This window comes from Hippoglossus stenolepis, chromosome 8 (assembly GCF_022539355.2).
Source record: "Hippoglossus stenolepis isolate QCI-W04-F060 chromosome 8, HSTE1.2, whole genome shotgun sequence".
Lineage (NCBI taxonomy): Eukaryota > Metazoa > Chordata > Actinopteri > Pleuronectiformes > Pleuronectidae > Hippoglossus > Hippoglossus stenolepis.
The window spans coordinates 16,799,734-16,825,799 of NC_061490.1; the positions used below are offsets into that span (position 1 = coordinate 16,799,734).

The following is a 26,066-nucleotide window of genomic DNA, read 5'->3' on the forward strand; positions in this document are numbered from 1 at the left end:
ACCCAGAAACAGCAAGGACGTCACCAAAATAAAAGAACCGCTGATTCCTCAGATCACTGTTTCATGTACACGTCTTGCTCTTAGTTTAAGTGTTTGCATTGTTTGTGCATCAGAGAACATTCATTATTCTGAGTATTGGAGTTGTGCCCGTCTGTGCCTCTGGTATCTGCTGTGTTATTTCTGCCCGCTCATGTCGGTTGTAATTACACTGGACATTTAACAATCGGCGTCTGCTTCTGCTCTTTCTGCTCTTCTGTAAATCTCTCTCTCTAAATTTATTATCTCATGGTTCATCTTCTCCTTTTTTTTTGGCTCGCAGGTCCTCCAACATCCGTCCAGGTCAGTTTGGGTACGGCAGGGTCCCCTTCTCTTTACCACTGCACCGCCCGAACCGACAGGCTCGCCACACAGTCAACGGCACAGCATCACCAACATCTGGACTGGCTGAAGATGAGGCAGGGAACAACAGGGGAGAGGAAGAGAGGGGGAGTGATGGAGAAGATAGGCATGTGGTGAGGAGAGAGGAAGAGAGGAGGAACGTAGAGCAGGAGAGCACGGAGCCCCCTGCTGCCGAGGAGGTGCCCACCACGGCCGCAACACCTGGCAAACCTCACCGCCATGTTGACAGACCCTCACACTCCCGTACAGAGCACGTGAGGGGGAGGGAGCAGCACCCGTCCTCCCGCTCCTTCTCCCGCTCCTCATCGCCGTCTGGATCCAGCCGCCACCGCTTTGACTGGCACTCCGTCACCGCTCCACCCCCTCCCAACCCTCCTCTCTCACGCCCCAACTCCCCCGCCTCGCCCTTCTCCCAATCCCTCCACCGCCCCAGCCCCGTGCACATAGACAGGGAGCTCCACCCAGTCTTCAGCCCGCAGGCCCAACCCGCAGGGAGCATCTACCCTCTGCAGCACCCCCACGTCCCCCACCTGGGGGTGGAATCAGACCGGGATGGTGGAAGAGGAGCTCCTCCGGTCATCAGATGCTCTGGGCCGGAGAAGGAGTACCGCAGGTGCTTCTCACAGGTAAAACCTTCACACGTAATTCCCAGAAAAGGGATACTCCCCTTAATTTATCGGCTTCCCACCATCTTAGCACCAGTAAATCACTTCAGGTGGCCAAATGTTCCCCTCTGCTGTGTTCTGCCTCATCTGTGTGTAGCCTGCAGTTGTTCTTGATTTATATGCACGCCATGTGTCGAAGGGAACAGTTAGGAGACTGTAAAACGAGGAGCTGAAGGTCAGCAGAGAGGATTCGATAGGCAGATCATTCCCCGGCTCCGACACTGGCTGGTTGTCTCTGAGCACTCAGATGGAAACGACCTGCTGGTGCCTCCGCAGGGCATATTGGGTCACAACCAGTGCACACACCTCTGTAGTGCGAAGCTCACGTGATTGTGGTGACTGCACATGTGTGTATCTGCCTATGTCTGTGTCTTATTGCGTGTCAGTAGCACAGTGTGTGTTGAACAGCGTGTAGTGGCTCCTGGCCTGGCTCGGGGCCTGCAGTGATGATCCGTGGTTGCAAGCAGCTCCGTACCTCTCAGAGCCGCACAGTGTAAACAGTATCAGTATCAAAGTGCGTGTCGATGTTGCCAAGAAGAGCAGCCAGACACAGACAGGCCGGGGGTGTCAGTCGGGCCAAACTCACTCTCAACACACAGGTGAGAAAGTGAAGGCGACCTCGCCGTAACTCAGCTCTCACTGACACAGGAATGCCACACTTGATTTCACTCAATTAAGTGTGCGACTGAGAGTGAATAGAGCTTTTCAACCACACTGGGAGTTTTTACTGACCAGGTGTTTTTCTCAGAGGTCCTACCAGCGATTTAGTTTCTCTAATATCTTGGTAAAAATAATGTCTCTGTTGGTACGCTGGAATATTTTAAGCATAAAAACATCAATCATTTTTGAAAGAGCACCGAATAAAGAAAATTCCACATATGTTAATCAGATGCAACATCCCAGCATACCACATCTGACAAGCTCACGCATTCTCCACCTTTTACAGTGGCTGCTTTATATTAACAGTAGGATTTTCCGCCATATTTGCCTTTTTTTTATTTTAAATACCATAAATCAACTCTTCTGTCAGGAAATAAAAGAAGAGCCACAACACAGTGGAATGGAAAGTCACAGAGTATATTTTTGGGGGTCTTTATTTAAAGAAACAGTGTGAGCGTGGAGGACTCTCTCCTCCACGCTCTACCAGGTGAAAGTCACATGTTTTAGATTCAATTTATTCTTGTCTATAGTGCAACCACAAAACAGCTCCTGCATCTTTATTTAGACAAGAGTTAAGTAGTTGACTCGTAAACCAAAAACAGATCTTTACTATCTATGGAGTTATGCATGACACATGTAGGGTCACGTATCATGGATGGATGTCAATGTCTTATTCTTCAGAAAACAACACGTTTTAAAACAACATTTAACATTAAGAAGTTAGTTTTCTATGTGCAAAGTACAAAGAAAAAGTAAAGATTCTTCAAAGTCAGGTATTGAAAGATTATGTTGTTGTCCATCACGTCGCAAAATTTTAGACAGTTTCAGGACGAACCACGGGGGGATTCAGGGGGGGAGCCAGGGGGCACTGGCCACACCTGAAATCGGATTTGCCCCGATTTCTTACTTACTAACAATACTAGCAAAATTAAGACAATCTGCTAAAAATGTTAGTTTTCCAATCATTTCTGCAGAACACAAGGAAGGAATGACTTGAATGTGGACTTTACTGAATCAGGAATTTTACATTGATGTTGGACATATAATTGGATCCTCTGTGTAAATGATGTCCCCTCGATGGCCCCACTAGGACAAACTAACGGCAGGTATCTCTCTTGGGCTTATCAGAGTGTTTTTTCTTTTTAAAAACAACAAAATGCAATCATGAAAAGTTTGATTCCGTCTCTGCTTTCACGCAAAATGGATCAACCACGAGTGAGATATTGCACATGATGGATGGAGGAACAGACAGATGAGATAAACTGAAAGAAACAGATCTATAGTCCCCTTTTCAGATTTGATCATGGGGACAAAAATACTTCATGAGGGACATGTGATCAGGTTATTTACGCCCGCGGGCCACTGGCAGCAGGTCCGATTTGTGTGAGACTGTAGAGGGAGGTGAAAAGATAGACGTGAAGTAATACCACACACACACACACACGTGCAAACACACACACAACTACAAATTCATTTTCACTCTCACACTCACTCTACATGTGGCTCTCACTGAGTGGAAGTAGACACTTGAGTCTGGAGACAGGTTGGCACTCATGAGCCCTTGACTTTTTCTCTCCAGATAATTTGGCAGCCTCTCATCGTCTTTCATCCTCCTCTCTCTCCGTCTCTATCTGACTTTGTGCGATAGTCCCTATGGTAAAACAGATTTAGCAGCTGGCAGCGTACAGGCCGCCTGTGTGCCAGCAGTGCTAATAGCAGTCCTGTGAGGACTGAGCCTGACTCATTGAGTTACATATTTACTCAACATTAGCTCGTGCTCTCCAGCCTTGTTTGTTCCTGCAGTGGATTGTTGGTTCGCATTTTTATACGTCTGATCATTGCTTGAAGATCGGTTAAAAGCTCTGATGAATGCAGGACTTTGCCCAGGCTTGTACATACATGTGTGTGTTTGTCAGTGCATGTGTGTTTTTGCGATGGTAGGGAGTGAGCCAGACTGAGTGTGACACATGCTATTATCTATTAGGTATGTTTGTCATAACACTGCGCGCCTGAGGCCCATCACAAGTGTGATTGGCTGTGTGTACATGTGTTTTTACTGTTGCGTAGAAGCAAATGGGGAACCAGGAGAGGGACAGAGGAAATGAGGAGGGCGAAAGGGGAAGTGTGTGTGTGTGTGTGTGTGTGTGTGTGTGTGTGTGTGTGTGTGTGTGTGTGTGTGTGTGTGTGTGTGTGTGTGTGTGTGTGTGTGTGTGTGTGTGTGTGTGTGTGTGTGTGTGTGTGTGTGTGTGTGTGTGTGTGTGTGAGTGAGAGAGGGCAGGGTAAGTATAAGTAGTAGTGAAAGAGAGTACTGTTTTTAGAAATCTGCACACAGTAGTGGGAGAGTGAGCTAAAGGGCAAAGGGACAGAGAAGGTGGAGAGGGGGAGGGAGACAAAGACAAGATGAAGGCTGGTGAAGGGTCAGAAAAGGGACCAAAAAGCAAGTCCCCATAACATAAAACATTACATTTGAAGTTGGAGAGATCAGGTTTCGGTTTCGGTTTTTGCTAGATTAAAGGTTAAATGTTAAATTTAGGTTTAGGTTAGGTTTACTATAGCTAGAGGTTAAGGTAAGGTTAGGTTTAGGTTAGGCTTTGGGTTGATGTCAGAGTAAGGGGCTAGGGAATGCAAAATGCCAAATGAGTGACCTCACTAAGATGGAAGTACTGTGTGTGTGTGTGTGTGTGTGTGTGTGTGTGTGTGTGTGAGAGTGTGAGAGAGAGAGAGAGAGAGAGAGAGAGAGAGAGAGAGAGAGAGAGAGAGAGAGAGAGAGAGAGAGAGAGAGAGAGAGAGAGAGAGAGAGAGAGAGAGAGAGAGAGAGAGAGAGAGAGAGAGAGAGAGAGAGAGAGAGAGAGAGAGAGAGAGTTGTATTGTATTGTGCAGGAGGCAAATGAGGAGTAACAGGAGGGATGGTCAGAAGTGGCAACAGGGAGAAAACTAAAATCCTGCAGGAAAAACAAGAGGAAGTTTGTGTCAAAGGAAGAGAGGGATTCATGGAAAAGTGAAGTGTGTGTGTGTGTGAGCGAGCAAGTGTAACCAGAGAAGAAGTTATTCTGTCAGAGCGAGAGGGGAGGAAAAGGTGGAATTTGAGAAGAAGCTGCACGAAAAGAAAAAAGAAGAGACACTGCAGCTTGAAGCAGACGTCGCTGCTCTTCTCGTCCTTTACTCTCAGTCTTTGAAGTGTTCCAACCACAGATTCCGATGAAGCTTGGAACATCTCCTCTCACTTCTTTTTCTGTCCTCTTCTTTGGAGTAAATATTTACGGAGGGTCACTGACAGTGTGTGGCCCTGCAACACGAAGTGAGGGGAGATGAGAAGCATGTGGATTTCAGACATGTGTGTAGGTAGCACTTCAACACGCGGCCTAGTGAGATCGATACCGACGGACACCGGGGCCTAATTCCCACTGGGGACGGGGGAGACTAAATATCTCTCTGATCATTGTCCTCGTACTGTTCATCTGCCAAAATCCAGATGAGAGAAGCTCGGAGTTGTTAATGTTGAATCACAGCAGAGTGCCATTCCACCCTGGATCTCACCTCACAGGCGACATATGGCTCCAGGCTGCCATTAATAATATTTTTGTTAGCGATTTAGAACATACAGTAGAGCACATACCTCCAACAAGGCCCTAGAGTCTCCTTAAATTCAATCACGCTGCACCAAATGTACACACTCATAGATATGAGTTCCCTAAATGTGCCAGATCCATGAATTATTGCCTCCACCAAGGATGTTATGTGTTCACCCCTCTCAGATGTTTGTTGGTTTGTTTCTAAGCAAGATTTCACAAAAACAACTAAACAGATTACTTCCAAACTTGGAGGAAGCGTGCAGTGTGCGTCAGGGAAGGTGCCAATAAATTATCCGCGAGTGTGTGAAATTTGGTGCAGCTTGATTGAATTTAAGGGGAGTGTTGGGCCTTGGCAGAGATATAGACTCCAGAGACTCATTCTAGTTTCCTGGAAAATTGGGGGAAATGTAAAACGAAATATTAGTTCTATCTCATTAAGTTAAAGAAAGTGGGTAAGAAAATACTGGATCCGCCCCCTGATCAGAATCGGCACCAAATTTGAATGGTTTCTTCCCCGACGCTGTCATCTCCTACCAAGTTTTGTGGAAATCCTCATCGTGCAGAAGAGAATGATCGGCATCTTTTCACAGTTTTAGTTATAAAATCAAGTGCAGCAATCCATCAGTGATTAAAATAGTTTTTCTGTTGATCAATGAATCATCCGATCATATATCATACAGTCTGCTTTACAAAATGGTGGAGTTTGTAGTTGGATCTGTTAAATGGTAATTTTTTATTTCTTTGGATTGATTTTAACATATTTAAACGCAGGCTTTCGCACTCACATGTGATTTATCACTCCACCTCTTCTAACACTGAACACATTGCCCTTGAACCGACTCAATAACACAACGTTATTGTTCGAGTTTACACTGAAGAAGGTCACTGATCTCACTGCTGCAGCTGAAACCTGAGGAGTTTATGTTTTACCTCGACTCACTTAACGTGGCTTCAGGCTGCAGCAGCCAGAGTCATGCGATCCGACCACAGGCTGTCATTACACAGTGTTTAATAAATTATCACGACTGTCAGCACAGAGCTACACTCCTCTGCTGTAACGACCGCGTGCACACACTAACACTGCTGTTGTCGTGAAGCAACAAACAGGCCCAGATGTGTTGGATTACCACTCCACACACTCACAAAAACACTCCAACACATGCTCTCATTCATGTGCACGTCCTTTGCTCTTTTAATAAGCCGAGGTAGCTGCTTCTCAACAGAAACCAGGTACGTCTCTGCTTGTTAAAGTCTGATTACATTTGCTCCTGTTTTCTCTGAGTTCCCCTTAAAATCTTTCTTTCATGTGGCTTTTCATCTCTTTTGGTCTTTTTCTCAGTGCCCACCTTTTCAGCCATTTTTAGAAGTTTGTCTTTATTTAAAGGGGACATAGCATGCAAATTCCACTTTGTTAGTGCTTCTACAGGTTAATGTGGGTATCTGGCATGTCTACCAACCCAAAAACTCTGGGAAAAAAACACTCGCACGTTTTGTTATGGTTCCTCTAAGTCAGAAACGTCATGCTTGAGTGACTCGATTGAGCTTCCTGGGTTTTGTGTCGTAACAAGGCACTGGAAGTCTCCCTACATGGCCTTGGCCCAAAGTATGTTACAGACATTTCATTAAGACCCCAAGGAACCATATCAACTTGTGGTAAAATGGGCATGCTATGTCCCCTTTAAAGGAATAGCTGAACTGTTTTGGAAATACTTTTATTCCCTTTTTTAGATTGATGCCACCCTCACGCCCATACAATTATTTTGAAGCCATCAGCTTGGTTTATTGCTCAAAGACTGGAGAAAGGCAAACAGCTGATGTTGATCTTTTTAAAGAAGAACAGGCCAAAATCTGCCTAACCGCTAGAGCCCGACCAATTTAGACATATCTGGGTCTGCATTTGTTCGCTGATATGCACCGATATAAAACCTTTTATTTTACAGAATCAGCAACCTACAAAAGATGTGCATTTATGTTAGAAATTATATTTATTTTCTTAATTTTAGTTCTATATATTTGGTTGTGTTTGTTTTTTCTTTGAATGTATAGTCAATGGTGGCTGAGGGGCATCAACTAACCAGGAGGTCGGTGATTCAATCCGAAGGGTCCTTGGGCAAGACCCTGAACCTTGCCCCCAAAGGCTGTGTTAACAGTCTATGAGTGCTGGAAAAACACAATACAAATAAAGGCCATTATTTATTCAGCATTTATTTTGAATATGTTTAGGGTTAAACTGTAAAGATTCAGTTTATATATATATATCTTCTGAAATAATGGTATCAAAAATGTTTCACTCCCTAATCTGTATCAGTCCCAAAAATCTGTATCGATCGTGTTGTAATTACTGCCGCTGGGAAAAGTCTGATTTAGATTAAACATCTCTGGTTCAGTTTTCCTGGCCAACATCAATAAGACTGAGTTTGAGATAAAGAACAGAAGACAAAGAACACAAGAAGCCGTAAAATTAGAAATAAAACAAAAATGCAATGGTAAAAGAATGAGTTGTTTTTCACATCCAACCATGCAAAAGATTTCATCACAGTAACAACGAAAACAGAAACTCGCAACAATCCAAAGGGTGAAACTGTCTGAGAACATGCTCCAGAACATGAGCAGCATGACGACGGAGCACCGAGCGTCTGCAGCAGTGATTTGAATTCACGTTTAGTGATTTCACATCCAGGTGCAGAAGCTTCCAGGCAGAGGAAGCAGCATTACACAGAAAAGGTTCTTTTAGGTTCAGTCTGGATTTTGGGATCTGTTGGAGGAAATTAGTCCAACGAGAAAAAAAAACTGTTCACACTTTCCAAGTCTCAATCTCTTACTCTGTTGTGTTATTATAGAAATAAGTGAAGAGTTATCACTGTGCATGAAATACATATTTGTAGAAATATGATGCGAGTGTGTCGAGGTGTGAGGTGAAAAGTGGAACGTGGAAAGATTGTCTTGGTCTGTGCCTCTGAGCCAAGTTCTGGTTTCATTTATTGATCTTGTGGTTGCAGTGTTTATTTGGAGTTTTTCTTCTTTTCCTTTCTTTTCTTGACTTTTCTTTTCCTCGAACACTTGTTGTTTTGAAGCTTGAACTGTCTCGATGCCTCCTCCTCCTCCTCCTCCCTCACTCCTGTGACTGTTGTTGACAGATGAGCAGCGTTTCCTCTGGACGACTCCTGACTCCCACCCCCCAACCAGGGTGAAGGCTGGAGTCAGGGTGGTGCGCTGCAAACCTCCGACACACGGCCTCAGCAACAAGATTAGCCAGAGGATGTTAATCGCTGAGAACAAACACATACACACACCCGCCCATACAGTATCAACACATGTCATGGATTTGTGTGCATGCAGTCATTACTCCTGCCGTGTGAAGGATGTTGATTTATGGCTGCAGGGACCAGCCGTCGGTTGTTTAGTCTGAGTGTGTAATGCTTCAGGAATGACCGGCCAGCCTTAACCTGCATGCGGTATTGAGGCGACTCTCGGTTGTGCATTTCTTAAACGACTGAGCGGTGAGGACGGCGACGGCGACAGCGACGCGTCACCTGGGCTCTCCCAGACGGAAACTAACATGCGGTGAAAGGTTCCTGCTTTTCCCACATATTCCGTCCCTCCTCAAAGATCACAGGTCTTGTGTGGGTCGGTGTTTGCGTTTCACGTGGTAGCGTTATATGTGATCAAGAACTTGGCTTGTGTATGTTTATGTGGGTGGCGATTTCATGTGTGTCTGTCTGTGTGTGCTCAAAACAAAGTCCCCGGCCCTCAGGCGGTAGTACCCAGACACACACACTCACTTTCTCTGGGCTCCCTCCTCCCTGGCAGTAAAAACACATCTGCCAGCTCCCGTACAAAAACACTGTCTCTCTTTCAGCAGCTGGATTCATTTTTCTTTCACCTGCTCTCGGCTCCATCTTTCAGCCTGTCAGTCCAGGATGAGACAGTTTCTACATCTTTCATCTCGTGCTGCTTTCATGTTTACTTACATAAGCCTAACTGAGGCTTTGAGCTGCCCCCTCTCAAGTACTTAAACAGTGTTTAAGAGTTGAGTTGTGATCGTTTGAGTGAATAATGAAAGTTAATGGGAAATCCAGATTTTACCCAATTTTGGTCTTTTTAATCATCAGTGTTATCTGTAATTATATCATTGTATATACCGAGGTAAATGCGGAAATGTGAGAGACGTCACTTTTGTTAGCCAAACCTATTTTGAAGAAGAAAATGAAGGCAAAAGGTGAAACAATTTCCCAATCTACTGTAAACATCCACCAGTTTACACACCGACCTCTGGATTGAACTTTTCCTGTGCAGTGAGGGCGTATGACCAACTTTCACTTTGACCTCTGAAGTGTTTTAGGTAATCTGGCTCAACCTGTTTACATCCTGTCTGATCGTCGACCTCTCGTGTGACCACTTGCCTCGTGTTACTTCACCGATGCAATCACAGCGTTCCCAGTTCACAGTCATTACTTCACCGAGCACATTGTTATCTTTACTAACTCATTTCCATGTGGAGTGTAAATGATTGACACAACTTTCAGAATAAGATGCACACAGGCGGTGACTATTATTGTTTTAGTTAATCGAGTAAAAATTAATCACCTTTAAAAAGTCAGTGTGTTATCGCTCTCTATTTATGAACCACAAATCAATTTAAGGGTATTTGTCCATAGTGTCAGCGGGGTACTTGAGGTTGGATACCAATACTAAAACAATACTTCAGTGCTGTACTTAGAGAAATATAAAACAGATTCTGCAAACTCAATTTTTTAAACATTGAACAAAAGATAAATGTTAAATGTTAAACAAAAAGCTCTACAAGAATAGAAAAAAATTAAAATTAAAATTTTCTAAATGGGATTTCCATCAGGAACTATCTGATTACATAATAAGCAACATGATTAGTCCAACACAATTAACCCAAACTTCTATGTTGTCTAAACATATAAAAACAGCAGTATTAAGTAGTACCTGACTACTTTTGTTACACGTTGCCACTGACATATTTCAGTTCAATAATCCATCCTCTCTATGAAATGTTGTTTTTATCACAATGAGCCAGAAGATAAAGAAAGATTTGTATTCTCAGAAATGTGAATAGTGTATTTACAGTGTATTTAATTAGTTGATAACATAGACTATATAAAGATGGCCAATATGACCTGCCTCCTCCGTGTCAGTGGATGGGACATAGAAAAGTCAAATTACACGTCACATATTTATTTCTCAAAGATGGCTTCGGTCATTTTAGTATAGCTCTTATCACACTCATGCAAGTGCTCATTTTTTCCGATAAGTTTTATTTGAAGCTATAACTACAGGGTGAAACATCATGATTTACAGCTGAGACTGACTCATGATTGGTCGCGTGTATCAATAAGACCTTGATACCACGGCGTTCCTACATGGGATATTTTAGCTTCATTTCTGGATCTTCATATACAGTCTACGGTTAATCCACAGGTAAATAAACTGCAATGAGGCCACAAAAAGCTTTAAATCTTAATTTTCTTATGTTGCTAAGTGATTGAGCTGTTGTGACTGTTACATACAGTACATTCCTGTGGTTTAGATGTTTTGATTCCATCCTTTTCTCTCTGACTTTGGCCCATTCAATATCTGCCTCTCTCCCTTTTGTCTCTTCTGTCGCTCCACGCCTCCACCTGTCCCTCCGCTCCCTCTCTCCTCGGCGGTTATGAGGAGACCCCCTGACCCTGAGCTCACAGTAAATGGGGGGTAAAACTAGAGTATTCCAGCCTTTACAATAACACACAAATTCTCCGGCAGAACCATGAAACACCAGTGAAAAGGTTTTTCTCGCTCCTGTTTTTACTCTCACTTCACCTCCCCTCCCTAGGCTTTCATTCAGCCCATTAGCCTCCCTCTGTTTTTACACACCCTAAACTCTTTTGGGAGGAGATCCCACTCGCCCTGTAGCTCTCGTACAATCCCCGACGCATGAATGAACACACTTGACATTTTCTTGCATTCTTTCTTTTCTTTTACATCCCTTTTTTATCTTGTCAGCAGGCGCCTTCTCTCGTTCTTTTCTTTTTTACTGAAGCATCCCACTGCTGCACACTCACCGTCCTTGTACATGTGTCTGCGGTTGGTGTCCACTCATTGTTTATGGCCTCACAAGCACACACACACAGGCACTGATACACAGAAACTATCCAGTTTATAATGGGGGCCCAACATGTTTATGTCCAGCAGAAATATTTACAACCATTACCAACCGTATTTCTCACAAACATCCGAGCACACCGACGGGGTCACGTGCGTATGCTGACCTTCAAGCGCCTGCACACACTCACATGTTCAGTCGATGCAGCTCCAACCAACTCTCATGTAAGCGGCTTAAGAAAAAACGGCCATAAATCGAAGACAAAATTAAGTCTGTTTCAGTAGCGTGAAACCGATGCGGAGCACAGCACATAAAGTTTGACAAGCTGGTTTCACACCTCACAAGAACAGAAACAACAGATGATCCTTATGTGAGGGCCTGGTGATGTGACGGCCACAAGCATTCCTTCTCACAGTGTGAAATTCTGCAAGGCCAGTGTCGATGAGTGCATGCTTTGACGTTTCATCCATGAGAGTCTTTTAGTTACACTTTGTCACAAGAGGTGGGTTCACATGGGAACTGTCTGTGTGGGTCTGGTGGGAGTGCATGTGTGTGTGCGTGTGTAGATCGACTACTCCCTCGCTCTTGTCTCCCTAGATGAGAAGCTTTCCAGCTGTTTGTGACAGCTGTGTGAGCGGAGAGAGGTTAAAAAAAAATAAAAAAAGGACAAGAGAAACCAATCAAAGAAAGAGAGCGGAGGGGAAAGAAAAGAAGATTGTGGAGCTGACAGAGATCAAGAGCTGCAGGGAAATCCGAGAGCTCTGTGTGCGGTATGCAAGAGTGTGTGTGTCTGTGTGTGTCTGTGTGTGTCTGTGTGTGTCTGTGTATGTGTTTGAACCCTGCTGTATATCAGAGGGTTGTAAACTCAGTGGGTTTTTGACCAGGCCGGATGGTTGTTGCTTCCCCAAAGTAACAATAACAGATGAAGTTGAATTTGTGAGCCGTGTTGGACGAAGTGTGTGCATGTGTGTGTTTGTGCGTGTGTGTGTGTGTTTCCCAGGACTATGGTAAACCTCTCTGAGTTATGGTCAGTACAGTATGAACCAGCAGGGTCGTGTCTGTGACGATCTTTCACCTGATGTTTAAGTGCAGGTATGCTAAAACTATTTCCACTCTACGGCTCTTCTTGAATGAGCGCAAGCTGGACATGTGCTCATACACACAAACGCACACACTCACACACGCGCTCACACAGTCTGTGGTCATGCACTGAAAGTCACAGTGGATTTATGTGAGCTGCCTCTTCCAAAAAGTCTATTATTTCCATATGCTCCTAATACCCTCACCGACTGCCAAAAGCAGCATGGAGACAGTGTGTGTGCGTGCATGTGTGTCAGTGTGTGTGTGTTTGTGTATGAGGGTATGGAATGGTTGCACTTACCTCTATGATCTCAAGTTAATTCTCCTCTTCTTTATTAGCTGTTTTCCCTCACTTTTACGTGCAGCAGTTCACTCCACCCTCGGGTCTTTGGGGACTGGGAGAGAAACAGGTTTACGAGCTGAGTGATTTCATATTATGTTAATGTGAGGCACTGACTTTCCTCTGCCTGTTTCTGTCTTCCAGGTGTGTGCAGGTGGGGCGCTGGACTCCAGGGCGGAGCAGTGTGCAGCGTTTAACACCCAGGAGTTCATGGGTCGAATCTACGACTGGGAACCTTTCACTGAGGGTGAGGCCTGCTGTGGAAACACACACACACACACACACACACACAGTAGTTTAGGGTTCAGGAGAGGAGAGGAGAGGAGAGGAGAGGAGAGGAGAGGAGAGGAGAGGAGAGGAGAGAGGAGAGGAGAGGAGAGGGAGAGGAGAGGAGAGGAGGAGAGGAGAGGAGAGTCAGTAAAAAACGTGTGTTGTTCTGGCATCAGTACAGGCCTCCCTGCAGCCTGCCCAACCCACCACAATCCCCTCCACTCATTGGAGCAGGCCGACATCTACATGAAGCGTGATGAGAGTCGAGGGAGGAAAAGAGAATGACTGGAACTCACCCGGCTTTTATTCTCTACACAACACACTCTCCCTCCTCTCTGTTTTCCTCTCATTCGCTCAACATATCCCTCTCTCCCTTCCTCTCCCGTCGAGCCTCTCCACCTCCCTGCTCTGACTAAGCACTCAGATTCCTACTGAGTGAGATAAAGAGCGCAAGATGAAGAGGGAGGTGAGAGGTGATGGGATGCAAGTGTTTCGTCACATGACCACAGGGAGCAAAGCGAGACAGCACAGCCTGTGTGTGTTTGTGCATGTGTGTGTGTTGTGTCATTGTTTCTCTGTGTGTGTGTGCGCGTGTATGTTTACTTTCTTGTGCAAGAGAACAAAAGTTCAGCCCAGTGGAGATTGTGTCTGTTTAGCTTTGTTTTCCCCGGCCACAGGGAAAGAAAGAGGAAGAGAGACAAACAGAAATTTGAAGAATTTGACAGAAAAGGAAGAATGAATGGAGAGAATATGACAAACTTGGGAGAGGTAAAGAGGTGGGAAACACAGCTGTGGGATGATATCAACATGTACTCGTCATTACACTGAGAAATATGCGTACGGGCCTCTGTGTATTTACAGTGCGACTTTATTGGCGAGTGCTCTGGCACCGCAGCCGAGCGGCTTAATGGAGCCAAGATAATATGCGGAAAAATGTTTGCATACGTATGTTTGTGTATCTGTCTGTGGTCAATATAACAGCTGGCTCAAGTTACTCAACACGCTCAGTGTGAGAGCGCAGAGCCAGACGCACTAGATCAGCAACACAATTCGTCCACGTTCATCAGTTTGATTTCATTCCATCTTAAGACAATACACGCATAACACACTATTACCCACAGACACACTGTTCAAACATACATAACACACCCATTTAAAAACAGTGATTCACACAAGCAATATTTGCATGAGAGGTTAAAAACACTAAAAGCTAAAGCTGCACTCCTCATTGTTTTTTATATTAGATAAACGGAGGTCGCTCATAATGACGGACCTGCAGAGAATAATTACCCAGCTCTGCAGTTCCCACTTTAGGCTCATTGTTTAGCTTTTCCAGCACCTCAGCGTTAGTGTAATGGTTCACCGCTCCCATCAGCCTCGTTACCAGCCACAGCAGGCAGAGGTTTACAGTGGAAACGCTCTGATGAAGCCACCGTACACACTAAACACTCCACACTAACTACCCACAGATGAAGTTAGCTGCTTTCAGATGTGCACTGAACTCCGGATAATCTCCCCACATTCTCCAGAGGGGCTGTATGTGCGAACACCGGACTTTCTCTCGAGTTTCTCCTGCCAGCCCCCCTAATAAAAACCTCCTCCGCAGGATTCACCACGAGCGTGTGGGCGAATTGATGATGTTTCACAAATGGATGAAAAAGTGGTGACATACACGTTGAAGACCAGGAAGAAGATGTCAACGGAGCATTTTCGGATCAGGGCCGATGCGGGGGTCGATGTGCGCGAAACAAAAACACGTGATCTCGGCAGCAGAATTTATTATGTCCTGCATCTGCACGCTGCGCCACCCGTCGTCTGAGCAGAGAAGCTCCTGCTGCGTTGTTCATGTGTGAAAGGCAACCTCCAGAAAACAGACATACGGCTATAGTTATAAGAAAGTACATATTGGACTTGCAGTTATTAACATCTCCAAACAAATACAGTAGTGTTTTGTGCCAGTCTGATAAATGAAGTGGAAACTTTGGAAATGTGTTACACTCATTCATTGTATTTTCCTGTGTCATACTTAAATTTGCCCAAAGTTTAATAGTAAAGTAATAACACGCAGGAGTATAACTTTATAGTTTCCTCCAGCTACTCCAGTTTCCTCTTCAAAGGCCAAAGAAGTTCAGGTAGGAGTGGGTAGTATGAATGAAATAATAAAATATCGCATTATTTCAAGATATATTACATTTTCCTACAAAATAAACGGAGGCGCTTTTGTTTTGGACAGCGGAGCCTGATGACAAACATCTGTTTCTGTGTAATCCAGTGAATATAGTTGCTGACAACATTGCCTTAAAATGGCCCAATCCCATTACTTGAAATATAAGAGGCAGGTGTTGTGCTGTTTGATTTCCTGTTTTGTCCAAGGGAACAAAGGGTTTCAGACTTAGAGGATCGTTTTTTTATACATTTTATGTAATTACCAGAGCAGACTGAGGGCGGTTTTGAGGATGGAGGCAGATCTAGACGATGCATGCCGTCCATCAGTATCGGTAGCTCTCAGCTGGAGTCAGAATGTCTGCATAAACACACAGGGGCTTTCCTCATGTCCACCACCCCTGCTCCAGTGTGTTATCGAGGGGGAAAGAGCATGATTGCTGTACTTATCCTGAACTGAGCCGCTCTTAGAATTTCTCCCTCTGCATGCGCGTCCTTGCCCTCTTCTCCGGCCGAGCTTATTTTAAACCGGTCATGTCCTTGAGCTCTGCTGGGACGGGGACAGGGCCCGGGCCCGGACAGAGGAGAAAGAGCAGGGGAAGGAAAACAGACAGACAACCTCTGATAGGGACGTAAATCAAATCAATCATGGTACGTGCATTAGAAAGACACAGCTCGGTTATTTTACTGTGAAGTATTCGCGGATGACGTCAGCTGGGCCAGACACACTCGGCCTGTGCTGGAGATGATCCTTTTCCACTCTGCTAAGTAAACTCTATCGCTCTGTTTACTTCAGTCCGGTCCCATTGGCTGCAGCCCAGACCTTCATATCTAGTTTCCCATCAACACACTGGAGGCTGTGAGGAGTGTGTGTGTGTGTTTCGACACTGAATAGTGTATTCGTCATTTCTCTCCAGCTGCACTCATCTGTTTAGGACACTGTTGCGTATATTCCCCATGAGTATTTATGTTGATCTCTCGCTGCCCTGTGTATGATTCCTGTGCCTTGGAGGTGACAACACTGATATATATGACTTGCTAAGTACTGCGGCCTATGGTTTAGATCTGGAGGTTTAAACTGTAAAGCTGCCAATGCACTTAGAAACCACAGAAGTGATGGTCCTGACTAATTCCCCCCACATGCTCCGCTCTGTAAGCAGAACCACTGTAGTTTTGTAAATCGCTGCACGTGCAGGTGTTGTTTTACTTCAATATTATTTTATTTTTTTCCAGGCCTCATCCCCTCTCTGCACCCCCGCTCCTCCCCTCTTCCTGTCCCACTGCCTCTCTCTTTCTCTGCCCCTGCTGGAGTTTGTTTAGATGGAGAGATAGTGGGGAAGTATATTTAGACAACATATATTCCACTGTCTGAACACTAAGCTCAGAGAGGGAGAGGGAGACAGTGGCAGAGAAAAAGAGAGGCCAGAGATGGAGGTGAAAAAAAGAGGAGCAGAGAAGCGGAGCGGAGCAGTAGGGAGAGACAAATGTGAGATAAGGACCAAAAATAGTGAGAGGAGATTAAGGGTGATTAAGAGTGGGAGGGCGCTCAAGCATGACATCAGGACAGGAAATGAAGAAGAGGAGATGGAGCATGAAGGTGGTGAAGAGTAAAAATATATATAGAGAGAGAGAGGCAAAGAGTGATTGGGTGGCAACACATCTCCCACTTTTAACTTCCCCTCTCTTTTCTGTCTCTCATGTACTGTATATATGTCTCTGCAGTTATTAGACAGTAGCAAATTACAGTTTGGACAGGACTCAAGATTCTCATGATTTCCTGATTTTCTTTAGAGTCGTGATACATAATTAATTAGATTGACATTTGTTGGTTAATAAAAATCATAACATTAATCGGTAAAATCAATAAAAATAGAAAAAGTACATTTATTACTTTGCTTTTTCTCCTTTTCTGTAAAAATACCATCAAAATAAAGCAGTTTGCTGCTGAAGGTCGGAGTCAACTTGAGCTGTGAGTTTTAAATATATATCATATTCATTTTCTTTAAGATTTACTGATGGCTTTGTCTTAATGAAAGTTTTGGTCCAACGTTTCCTTTTTCTGTCACATAGAGGAACAAAGAGACACCACTTTCTTTAATTGGCACCAGAACATTGCTGCACACAGTATGCTGACGATATACTGCTGTATGTTTATGAAGCTCTTTCTTTAATGATTTACATCCTTTCTCATTATATTATAGAGACATTCACAGAATTCACTAACCTTTGATTTATCTCAGTGAACGTGTGTCACTGCTCCCTAAACTCTGGCTAAAGGATTTAAGGATAGTGGAGCTGATGTATACCAATGCCGAGGGACCACTTCTACATTACCCAAATTATATTTATAAACAAGACCTGAAGAGGGCCGTCTGTACCACGGTGTGTGGTCCATGTTGTGATTAACCATCGGAATGACTTTTTGAAGTGTACTTTTTTTTAACCTTTATTATTTATAAGCAAATTGTTGTACCTAGTTACACATGACCTTCATTTCATTTCTCGTGGAAAGATAAACACGTCTGGGTCAGTGGCGTCACGTGTACGACTTCCTCACCACTTAGCGAGATTAAATACAGTCTGTAATGTCTTCACATATTGGGTCAAGCAAACAACCATGGATTGAAGACACGAAACTGAACACGGTGTCTTGGTCTCAACTTAAATGTTTTAAATTGAGAATCTCATCTCAGCCTCCATGCAGATGTACGTATTTTAGACAGAAGATATTTTCTCATTGTGATTCTCTCCCACTGAAATACTTCTCTTTCACCTTCTCTTTCTGACTGGGTGGTGTCCTGCTGGAATGAAAACCAACAAAACAATGAAAAGGCATCTAAACAGTCCAGTTTTACTAATCCCTCTCTTTTGTCTGGAGGTTTTCAATCTTTTATCCTCGATGTTGACCTCTGTACTACTTGTATTACACATGTCAAAGCGTTTTTGTATTTTACGAAGTTCAATTCACTTATTCTGTGAGAGCATATGGAATTCCTTTGTGTTGACGACTTACTGCACTGGTTTTGAATTCTCCCTTAGACACAAGGTGGAAGGCGGGGTCTGGTATTTGACCCTTTTGACCTGTGACCTTTGCTCTCGACTATCTCTGAGGGACCTCTTGACTTTGAAGGTGGTACAGGAGCTTTGTGTTATTACCGTTTCATGTCTCACTGAGCTATGACAGCATGTTTTTTCATGGTGTAACAATATTCAGTGTTATTATATGAAAATGTTTTGGCGTGTTGAGGTAATATCAGAAGTGCAGTTTGATGACTTTGTAATGTCCAATTGTTTCATTAAGACTTTTGGAAGGAAACTTACATTTTGTTTCAGGGACAGAATAATAAAACTGTGGAATGTTTTCTGACCACTCTTGGCAAAATGTCCTGCTGCTCGTGTTTATATGGAATTTAATAGTGCGTACATTTCTGTCATTATGCAGCAGAGAAATATGACACCACAGTGGGAAGTCATAATTTCAGAAGCACAGAGATTGTCCTTTTAACCCTTGAACTCCCAATTACAGAAACTCCTCCCTCCCTCCCTGCAACCTAATCTCTGACCCTTTGCTCATGCTATGAGCTCATGTCTGCACACACACACGCGGGCACACACACACACACACACACACACACACACACACACACACACACACACACACACACACACACACACACACACACACACACACACACACACACACCAGCTATGCCTTTAGGTCTTTAACCCCTGTTGCACCCCCTGTCTCAAATGATGAACAGTCAAGCCCCTCACTGTCCCTTCCTTTCTTTATCACCTCTTTGTTCATCTCTTTCTGACAATTTCAGAAATCTGCTTATTGAATCTTTTCTTTGCAAGTGAGACAAAAACATTTAGATGCATCCACGTAAAACCCAGGTTTAAGTTAAGTTAATGGGGTTTATTGTTCGGAAGGAGCCCTGTGAGCTTTCAGTGAGGCCTGAGGATGCCTCTGACTTCATGTAGCCTGTGATTGACGTTTATTGTGGGTGAAAAGTTAAAAGTTAAAAAGACTGAACCCTGAAACTGAAGGTCTGCTGCACGATCTAAACCTTTTTTTCACCTTTGCCAAATTCTGATATTGAAAACAAGATAACAGGAACCAGTTGACTGATTTAAAGATCTATATCCATCTCGCCTGTGTGATAAAGATATGATATGAAACAATTCTTCGTTAAAACGTCTAAAAGGGAGATGTTATATATTTTGTTGACTTCAACTTACATTATGCAAAATGTGTCCAACAATGTTCAAACCCAGAGAAATACCCAATTTTATTCAAGGTAACAGGACGTTTCGTTTTGGTCGCCTTTTAATTGCGTCACATCAGCTTAACCCGCATCATCAAACTAGGTCTTTTGTTATTGTTGGTGTTGAGAGACCCCCTGGCGTCCAAAATTACATTTTGTACTTGTAAGTATGGAGTATGAATTTGTTTAGCCTGGCTTAGCATAAGACTGGAAGCAGGAGGAAAGGGATGGCCAGACTTTTTCCAAACACCAACCAACACCTCGGAAACTAACCAAGTTATGTTCCAGCTCTTTTCATTTCACATTACATTTCTGAAAAATGTGAACTATTCCTTTAAACCTGCTTCTTGTGTTTCAACATGTAGTCACACACTTCTTATTGTCTCCACATTTTTTGTGTTTACCTCACCCCCGTTCCCCTGTGAGATCCTCTGTATTCTCTACTGGTCTGTTTGTCGGCTTATTCTCCAAGTGCTGAAGGTCTTTTCATTTCCTCTTTTACCTTAAAGCGCTCTTCTTCTTCTTCTTCTTCTTCTTCTTCTTCTTCTTCTTCTTCTTCTTCTTCTTCTTCTTCTCCTTCTTCTCCCTACTTCTCTTTTTTGATTCTTTCCTTCCATGCTCCATTTCCACGTACATGTCTCCCCAAAGCACGCGCCCGTTGGGTTCCTCTCATAAATCTCGACCGTACGTTTTACTTCACTTCTGGGTCTGCATCCCCTGGGAAAGCGCTGCGGTGAGTGCACGAGCGAGCAAACGAGCAGCAGGGGAAATATCAAATCACTCTCTCACCGTATGACAGTCATGTGTTATATGGTCTGGCCTCGGACTCCTGGCCACATGGAAAGACATTCATCCCCTTGCTGTGTCTTCTCCTCTCCAGGCACTGAGAAACTGCACAGAGTCACACAGGACATCTCACAGTCACCGAACACGTATGTTGTGCATGAACCCTGCTCTGTCTCTGTGTTTGCAGTTGGTGCGGACAAGCAGTGCGAGCTGACCTGCAGACCTGCCAGCTATCGTTTCTACGTTCGTCAGGCCGAGCGTGTCAGAGACGGGACTCCCTGCTTCAACGTCAGCTCAAATGACGTGTGTGTAGAAGGACAGTGTCTGGTGAGTGGATTTCAAACACGTGTCAGGTTTCTGAGTCCCTCCTGTCTAGTCAGGGTTGACAATTTCCAGGACCTGGCTCTGTTAGTCTCACGTCTAGAGGCTGATTTAAGCCTGGCATTCAGATTCAGAGTGTCTCCAATCTTTTTTTTTCTTCTTTATTACCCTTCTCTGGGCCTCTTTTCTGTCTCTCTTTCCCAATTTCTCTCATTTGCTCGCTCACTTGCTGATTTCACCCTCATTCCACCCTCCTGGTTGTAATTTGGCGAGCTGCAGTCACCCATTCGCACAAACAACGGTGAAATAAACACTGGCAGTGGACGTGAAATGCCAACAAGATTGGAGGAGCTGTTCCCCGCTCCTCCTCCCACATGTCTCCCTTGTTCCCCTATACCCCACTTCTCCCCCCATTGTCCTTCCCGTCACTCACTGTCACCTTCTTCTCCTGCCAGACGGAGGGCTGCGACGGCGTCCTGGGCTCCGGCTCCGTGACTGACAAGTGCGGAGTGTGTGGCGGGCAGGACACCTCCTGTCGGAAGGTGACGGGAAGCTTCCAAAATGACACGGTTCCCCTCGGTTACCACAAGATCCTGGACATCCCACCGGGAGCTACATTCATTAACATCACGGAGAGACGAGCAAGCCCTAACTACCTGGGTGAGAGACATAAAATTATGCACACACACACACACACACGCACATGCAGTTTAAGATTACTTGAATAATACAGCTCCAGTAAAAGTGGGATGTTGGCAGGGAAATTGCAGATTTGGGAATGAGATTTGGCCCATGAGCATGTGTGTGCTGGCCTGAACTGAGACTGTAAATTTTGTGGCCTTGCGGACTCGGGGCAGATAAAGCTCGTAACGGTTAGAGCCCAGAAGGAGCGAGTGAAGTGTGTGTGAGTGTTTGTCTTGCCAGCACTCTGTCTGGTAATGATACAACTCTCCCAGTCTCATGGGTGTTTCTTAAGAATCTTTCTAAACTATCATCTTCTTCTCCTGTCTGACCTTCCGACCCTGTCTTATTCCTCCAGCCATGAGAAGTGGCACCGGGGCCTCAGTGGTGAACGGGCGTTGGGCTGTGGACCCTGCAGGAGACTACCAGGCAGGGGGGACCACCTTCACCTACACCCGACCTAGAGCGGAGGGGGAGGAACAGAAGGGAGAGTCCCTCAAGGCCCCAGGACCCACCACCACACAGCTACTGTTATATGTAAGTAGTGGAACACAGGAAGGTTTTTATTTTAATGTAAGTAAACATGAACCAGGGCATGACAAAATGAAGTTAACGATAAGAATCACACACACATGTATATACAGACTATTTCACGTCCATATAACATTATTGTGAGCCCGAGGCGCTCTCCTGTGTCGAGAAGATCCTCCCGATAGCAGCATTATTTTCACATCATGGTGGGATAAAGTCAGCTACACTATAGCTTAGCCTGAGCCACATCAGACTATCCATGGCTTAATAATGACAATTCTGCCCTCAGGCTAAGATCTTATTGAAGAACAGAAGTCATGTGTAGCTTTACATCCAGGAGGGGGGTAGAAATAACAAGCGTCCACCGAGAACAGAGGTTGATCTCCTCTGGAATCACCTGCATTTTTAAGACTTACTGGGATGTAGGTTGAAGATGCCAAGAGGCTGAGAGTCTGTGACCACACCAGCGTCACTGCGAGGCTGCATTGCTCATTACATGCTGGAAAAGACATTATTGGATGGATTCAATTAGAAAGACAAGTCTGCTGGCTGCACATCCACTGCCACTGCTGAGAAAATAAATGTTTGGAGGCATCCCCGGAGCTTAAAGACAGTAAAGACACTGACTATGAACTGCAAGGTTCACGTCTGGCCGGAAGCCTTTGCTGCACAGCTGTTCTCAGACCTGCACAAAACTCTCCTGAAATTATCCAGAGGGGCTGCATGTGAGAACACAAATTTCCGAGTCAGTTGCTCCCCAAACTTTCGAGTATTTCCTGGAAGCCCCCCCGAGTAAAAACTTGTGTGAAATACTGCAGGATATTGTCTGGAGAATTCACCGCGAGCGTGGACGTGTTGATGACCTTTCTAACACATGACAGATGCAAAACCCTGAAGAACAGAAGACACTGAAGAAGATGTCGACATGAAATAACTATTAGATTTGAGAGTTTTTGGTGATAATGGCCGATGCCGGTGTCGATGGGATGTAAATGAAAACACATGATCTTCACGGTATAAACGGGGATGAAACATGCCTCCTGCATGTGCTACCCAGAGGCCACCCCTCACCCCAACGTTTTCTGTTGTTGTTAACGCGTCTGGACAATCTCCTGCTGGGTTCTTCCTATGTGAAAGGGAAACTGTTTGTTCTGTCCTGATCCTATTGTGCCGACATTATCTGGAGTTTATGTGGGAAAACGGCTTATTTCTCTCTCTTCCTCTTTATCTCAAGTATCTCAAGTATCTCAAGTATCTCAAGTATCTCAAGTATCAAGGTTTAAAATAGCCCCCCAAAAAACTCCCCAAAAAAACATCCTCCGCACAGACGCTGTTTCAGAACATCACATCTCTGGCACAACACAGCAGACTCCTGTTGATTGAGTATAGATGACCTTTACTGTGTTAAGTGTTGTAGATGGGGATTTACTGCGAGAGGAGGAACAGAGTGACAAGTGTAAACCCTGCTGAGGTAACCCCATCATGTCACTGACCCCTCTGTAGCTCACTCTCACCTCTGACCTCCCTGTGGAGAAGAGGGGAGTAGCACATTTCTCTTTGGGGATCAGTCAAATTGTTTTATTCTTTTTTTTTTTCTTGTTCCTGGCTACGTTTCACATCTGTGCCTTCTCGCCCCTTCGTTTTGCTCCGCAGATCATTTTCCACAAGGAGAACCCGGGCATCGACTACGAGTTTTACATCCCCGTGGAGAAGAAGGAGGCAGGGAGGGAGAGGCTGACGGAGAGAGGGCGGGAGCGGGAGTCGGCCCGAGAGAGGCCCAGGGAGCGGGAGCCAGTGAGGGCGCCCCTTCGCAGTACGTCTATCACACCTTCTCCTCAGCAAACCCTACGATGACTGTTTTCTCCTTGTTCCGTACAGTAGTAGGACACATATACAGCTTAATGTTGGTGGTGGCGGAATTTACACAAACAAATTAAATCAAGGCTCTCCAGCTTCATTCTTTCCAAATTAGTCGGGGTAACAGCAACTCATATACTCGTAAAATGATTGACAAGTTTATTGACGGGTGTGGTCGTTGGCCGAGTGGGTGGAATTATTTGAGAAATGTGCTTGTGTGTTTGTGTATGACCTAGATGGGAGGCTATCTGGTGCACATGTCGGTCGTCATGAGACCCTGACCTCATCATGACATCATTAGCGTCTGACTCACTGCCTTCCTCCTTATGCTCAATAGTTCATCACTTGTGTTTTGCCCCTTTACTCACACTATCGCTCTTCCCCCCTGCTCCCCATGTCTCCACTGCCTCTCCTGCCCTTTCTAATGTGTCTTTATGTCCCTCTGTGTTTTGCTCCTCTCTCCCAGGTCCCCTCACCGTGTCAGTAGAAGACCCTCTTCCTGCCCCTCACCCTGTTTCCATCCCCTCTTTCCCCTCTTCTTCCTCCTCCTCCTCGTCCACCTCGGCATTTTCATCCCCGTCCTCAGACCGCTGGATACCTGACAGGTTGCGGCCTCGAGGATCCGCCCCCAATAGAAACGCTCGGATCCCCCCTCGCACTGACCTGCCACCGGACACTCAGCCACCATTTGTCTGGAAAAGAGGTGGACTCACAGAGTGTTCTGCTTCCTGTGGCAAAGGTCAGACGTCCTCATATATGTCATTTTAAAAGTCATTGCCCCATTGACCAAAAATGCTGTTACTTTGAATGATGTGATGTCTCCCTCTTGTGGCTGGTGGACGCGATTACAAGACATTGAACTAAAATCCCTTTTAATTTGCCCATGCCTCTGTTTCTCTAGGTTCTCAGTATCGAGCGATTCTGTGTATAAATCGTCACACAGACGAGGAAGTTCCAGAGAGGACGTGTGACTCTGCAGCCAAACCTGTTCCTGAGGAGGAGCCTTGTAACACACACCCCTGCCCACCATTGTGAGCTTATTCCCAATTACCCTTGAGGAGACGCAACTTTATAAATATTGTGTTTCTGTTTATGAAACTATCGGAGGTGAATAAGTTATTTGCTGACAGAAGCTCATGCATGTCTCATAGCTGAGAATTTAAAACCACAAAATCTCCCTATCCAGTCATTTTTGTGGGTTTGTGTCCTTAAAGTCTCATTTTCCTTAAACAATTCAAAAAATTCTACATCTACAGCATCTTATATAGAATAATCAAGTTTAATTTTTCTTCTGTAAGATAAATTAATTTCTGGAAAGCAACAAACAAGATGATTTCTACCATTAACAGTTTGACATTAGATGATTTCTTTTCATTGGTTTAAAAAAAAAATTATGCTGAATTATATTGATTTCTTTTTTGCTCTGTGGGTTTTTTAAAGTTAAAGGCTTAAGTCAAAGATGAGTTGTCGCCCATTTATTTTCATTAGTTTGCGCTCAATTAAGCTGAGAATGATGGTGACTGTGATGAGTTCTTGACAATACAAGTATATACAAGTAATATTTCTAATCTGTTAATTTGCTGAAAGCCATACAGTAGCTATCTGTGGTCTCAAAATATAGATGAATGCAGTAACAATCTATAATTGTATATTTGATATAAATAATATTTGACCTTGGTTGATTTTTCACCAACATTTATCTTTAACTTTATTCCTCCTGTCTCCTTCCCTGTCTGTGTTAAAGCTGGGAAGCCAGTGCCTGGTCCGAGTGCAGCGTTTCCTGTGGACCCGGCCTGCAGCAGAGGCAGCTCCAGTGCAGGCAGAGCTTTGGGAACCGCTCCACCATGGTCCACCCGCAGCGCTGTGCCAGCCTCACGCCACCAGATTCCATGCAGGCCTGCGAGCTCCGCCTCTGCTCCCACTGGGAGGTCAACTCGGACTGGACCACAGTAAGTCCACAACACCAGTTACATGGTTACAAGAGGCCAAGTTCTTCAGCATCTGAACACAACCCAGGCAGAAAGAGTCTGGTTAAAATAAACCTGAGTAGTTTGTAGAGTTCCTTGAAATTCTGGCCTGGTGCTTTGAAATGATGGCAGTGTCTGTAGCATGAATTTTTAAAATCCCTTCATGAGGTCAGATTACACAAGTGAGTGGCAGAAAACCATTTTTTTATTTGTTACATATTTGAGATACTTAAAGTATCACAATAATGATGAATGATAAGTAATTTCATTAATTTGTGAAGCCAACAAACAACCTCCACGTGTTTAATGATCTTAAATGTGATTTTTAAGTTTTTATTCATAACTTAACTTCTATTTAAATTGTGTTCTCTGATTCTCATTTCTGTTTATATCT

At 44.5% G+C, this 26,066-nt stretch overlaps 1 protein-coding gene across 1 annotated transcript in view; it reads left to right on the forward strand.

Annotated features, from left to right (window-relative positions):
• adamtsl4 (ADAMTS-like 4) overlaps positions 1-26,066 on the forward strand; it is a 35,068-nt gene that overhangs the window by 6,401 nt on the left and 2,601 nt on the right. The window contains exons 4-12 of the mRNA XM_047341009.1: positions 320-1,025; positions 12,973-13,075; positions 20,503-20,642; positions 21,092-21,296; positions 21,676-21,854; positions 23,502-23,661; positions 24,172-24,444; positions 24,607-24,736; positions 25,450-25,654. Coding sequence (XP_047196965.1) covers positions 320-1,025; positions 12,973-13,075; positions 20,503-20,642; positions 21,092-21,296; positions 21,676-21,854; positions 23,502-23,661; positions 24,172-24,444; positions 24,607-24,736; positions 25,450-25,654 — 2,101 coding nt within the window. The remainder of the gene's footprint in view (positions 1-319; positions 1,026-12,972; positions 13,076-20,502; positions 20,643-21,091; positions 21,297-21,675; positions 21,855-23,501; positions 23,662-24,171; positions 24,445-24,606; positions 24,737-25,449; positions 25,655-26,066) is intronic.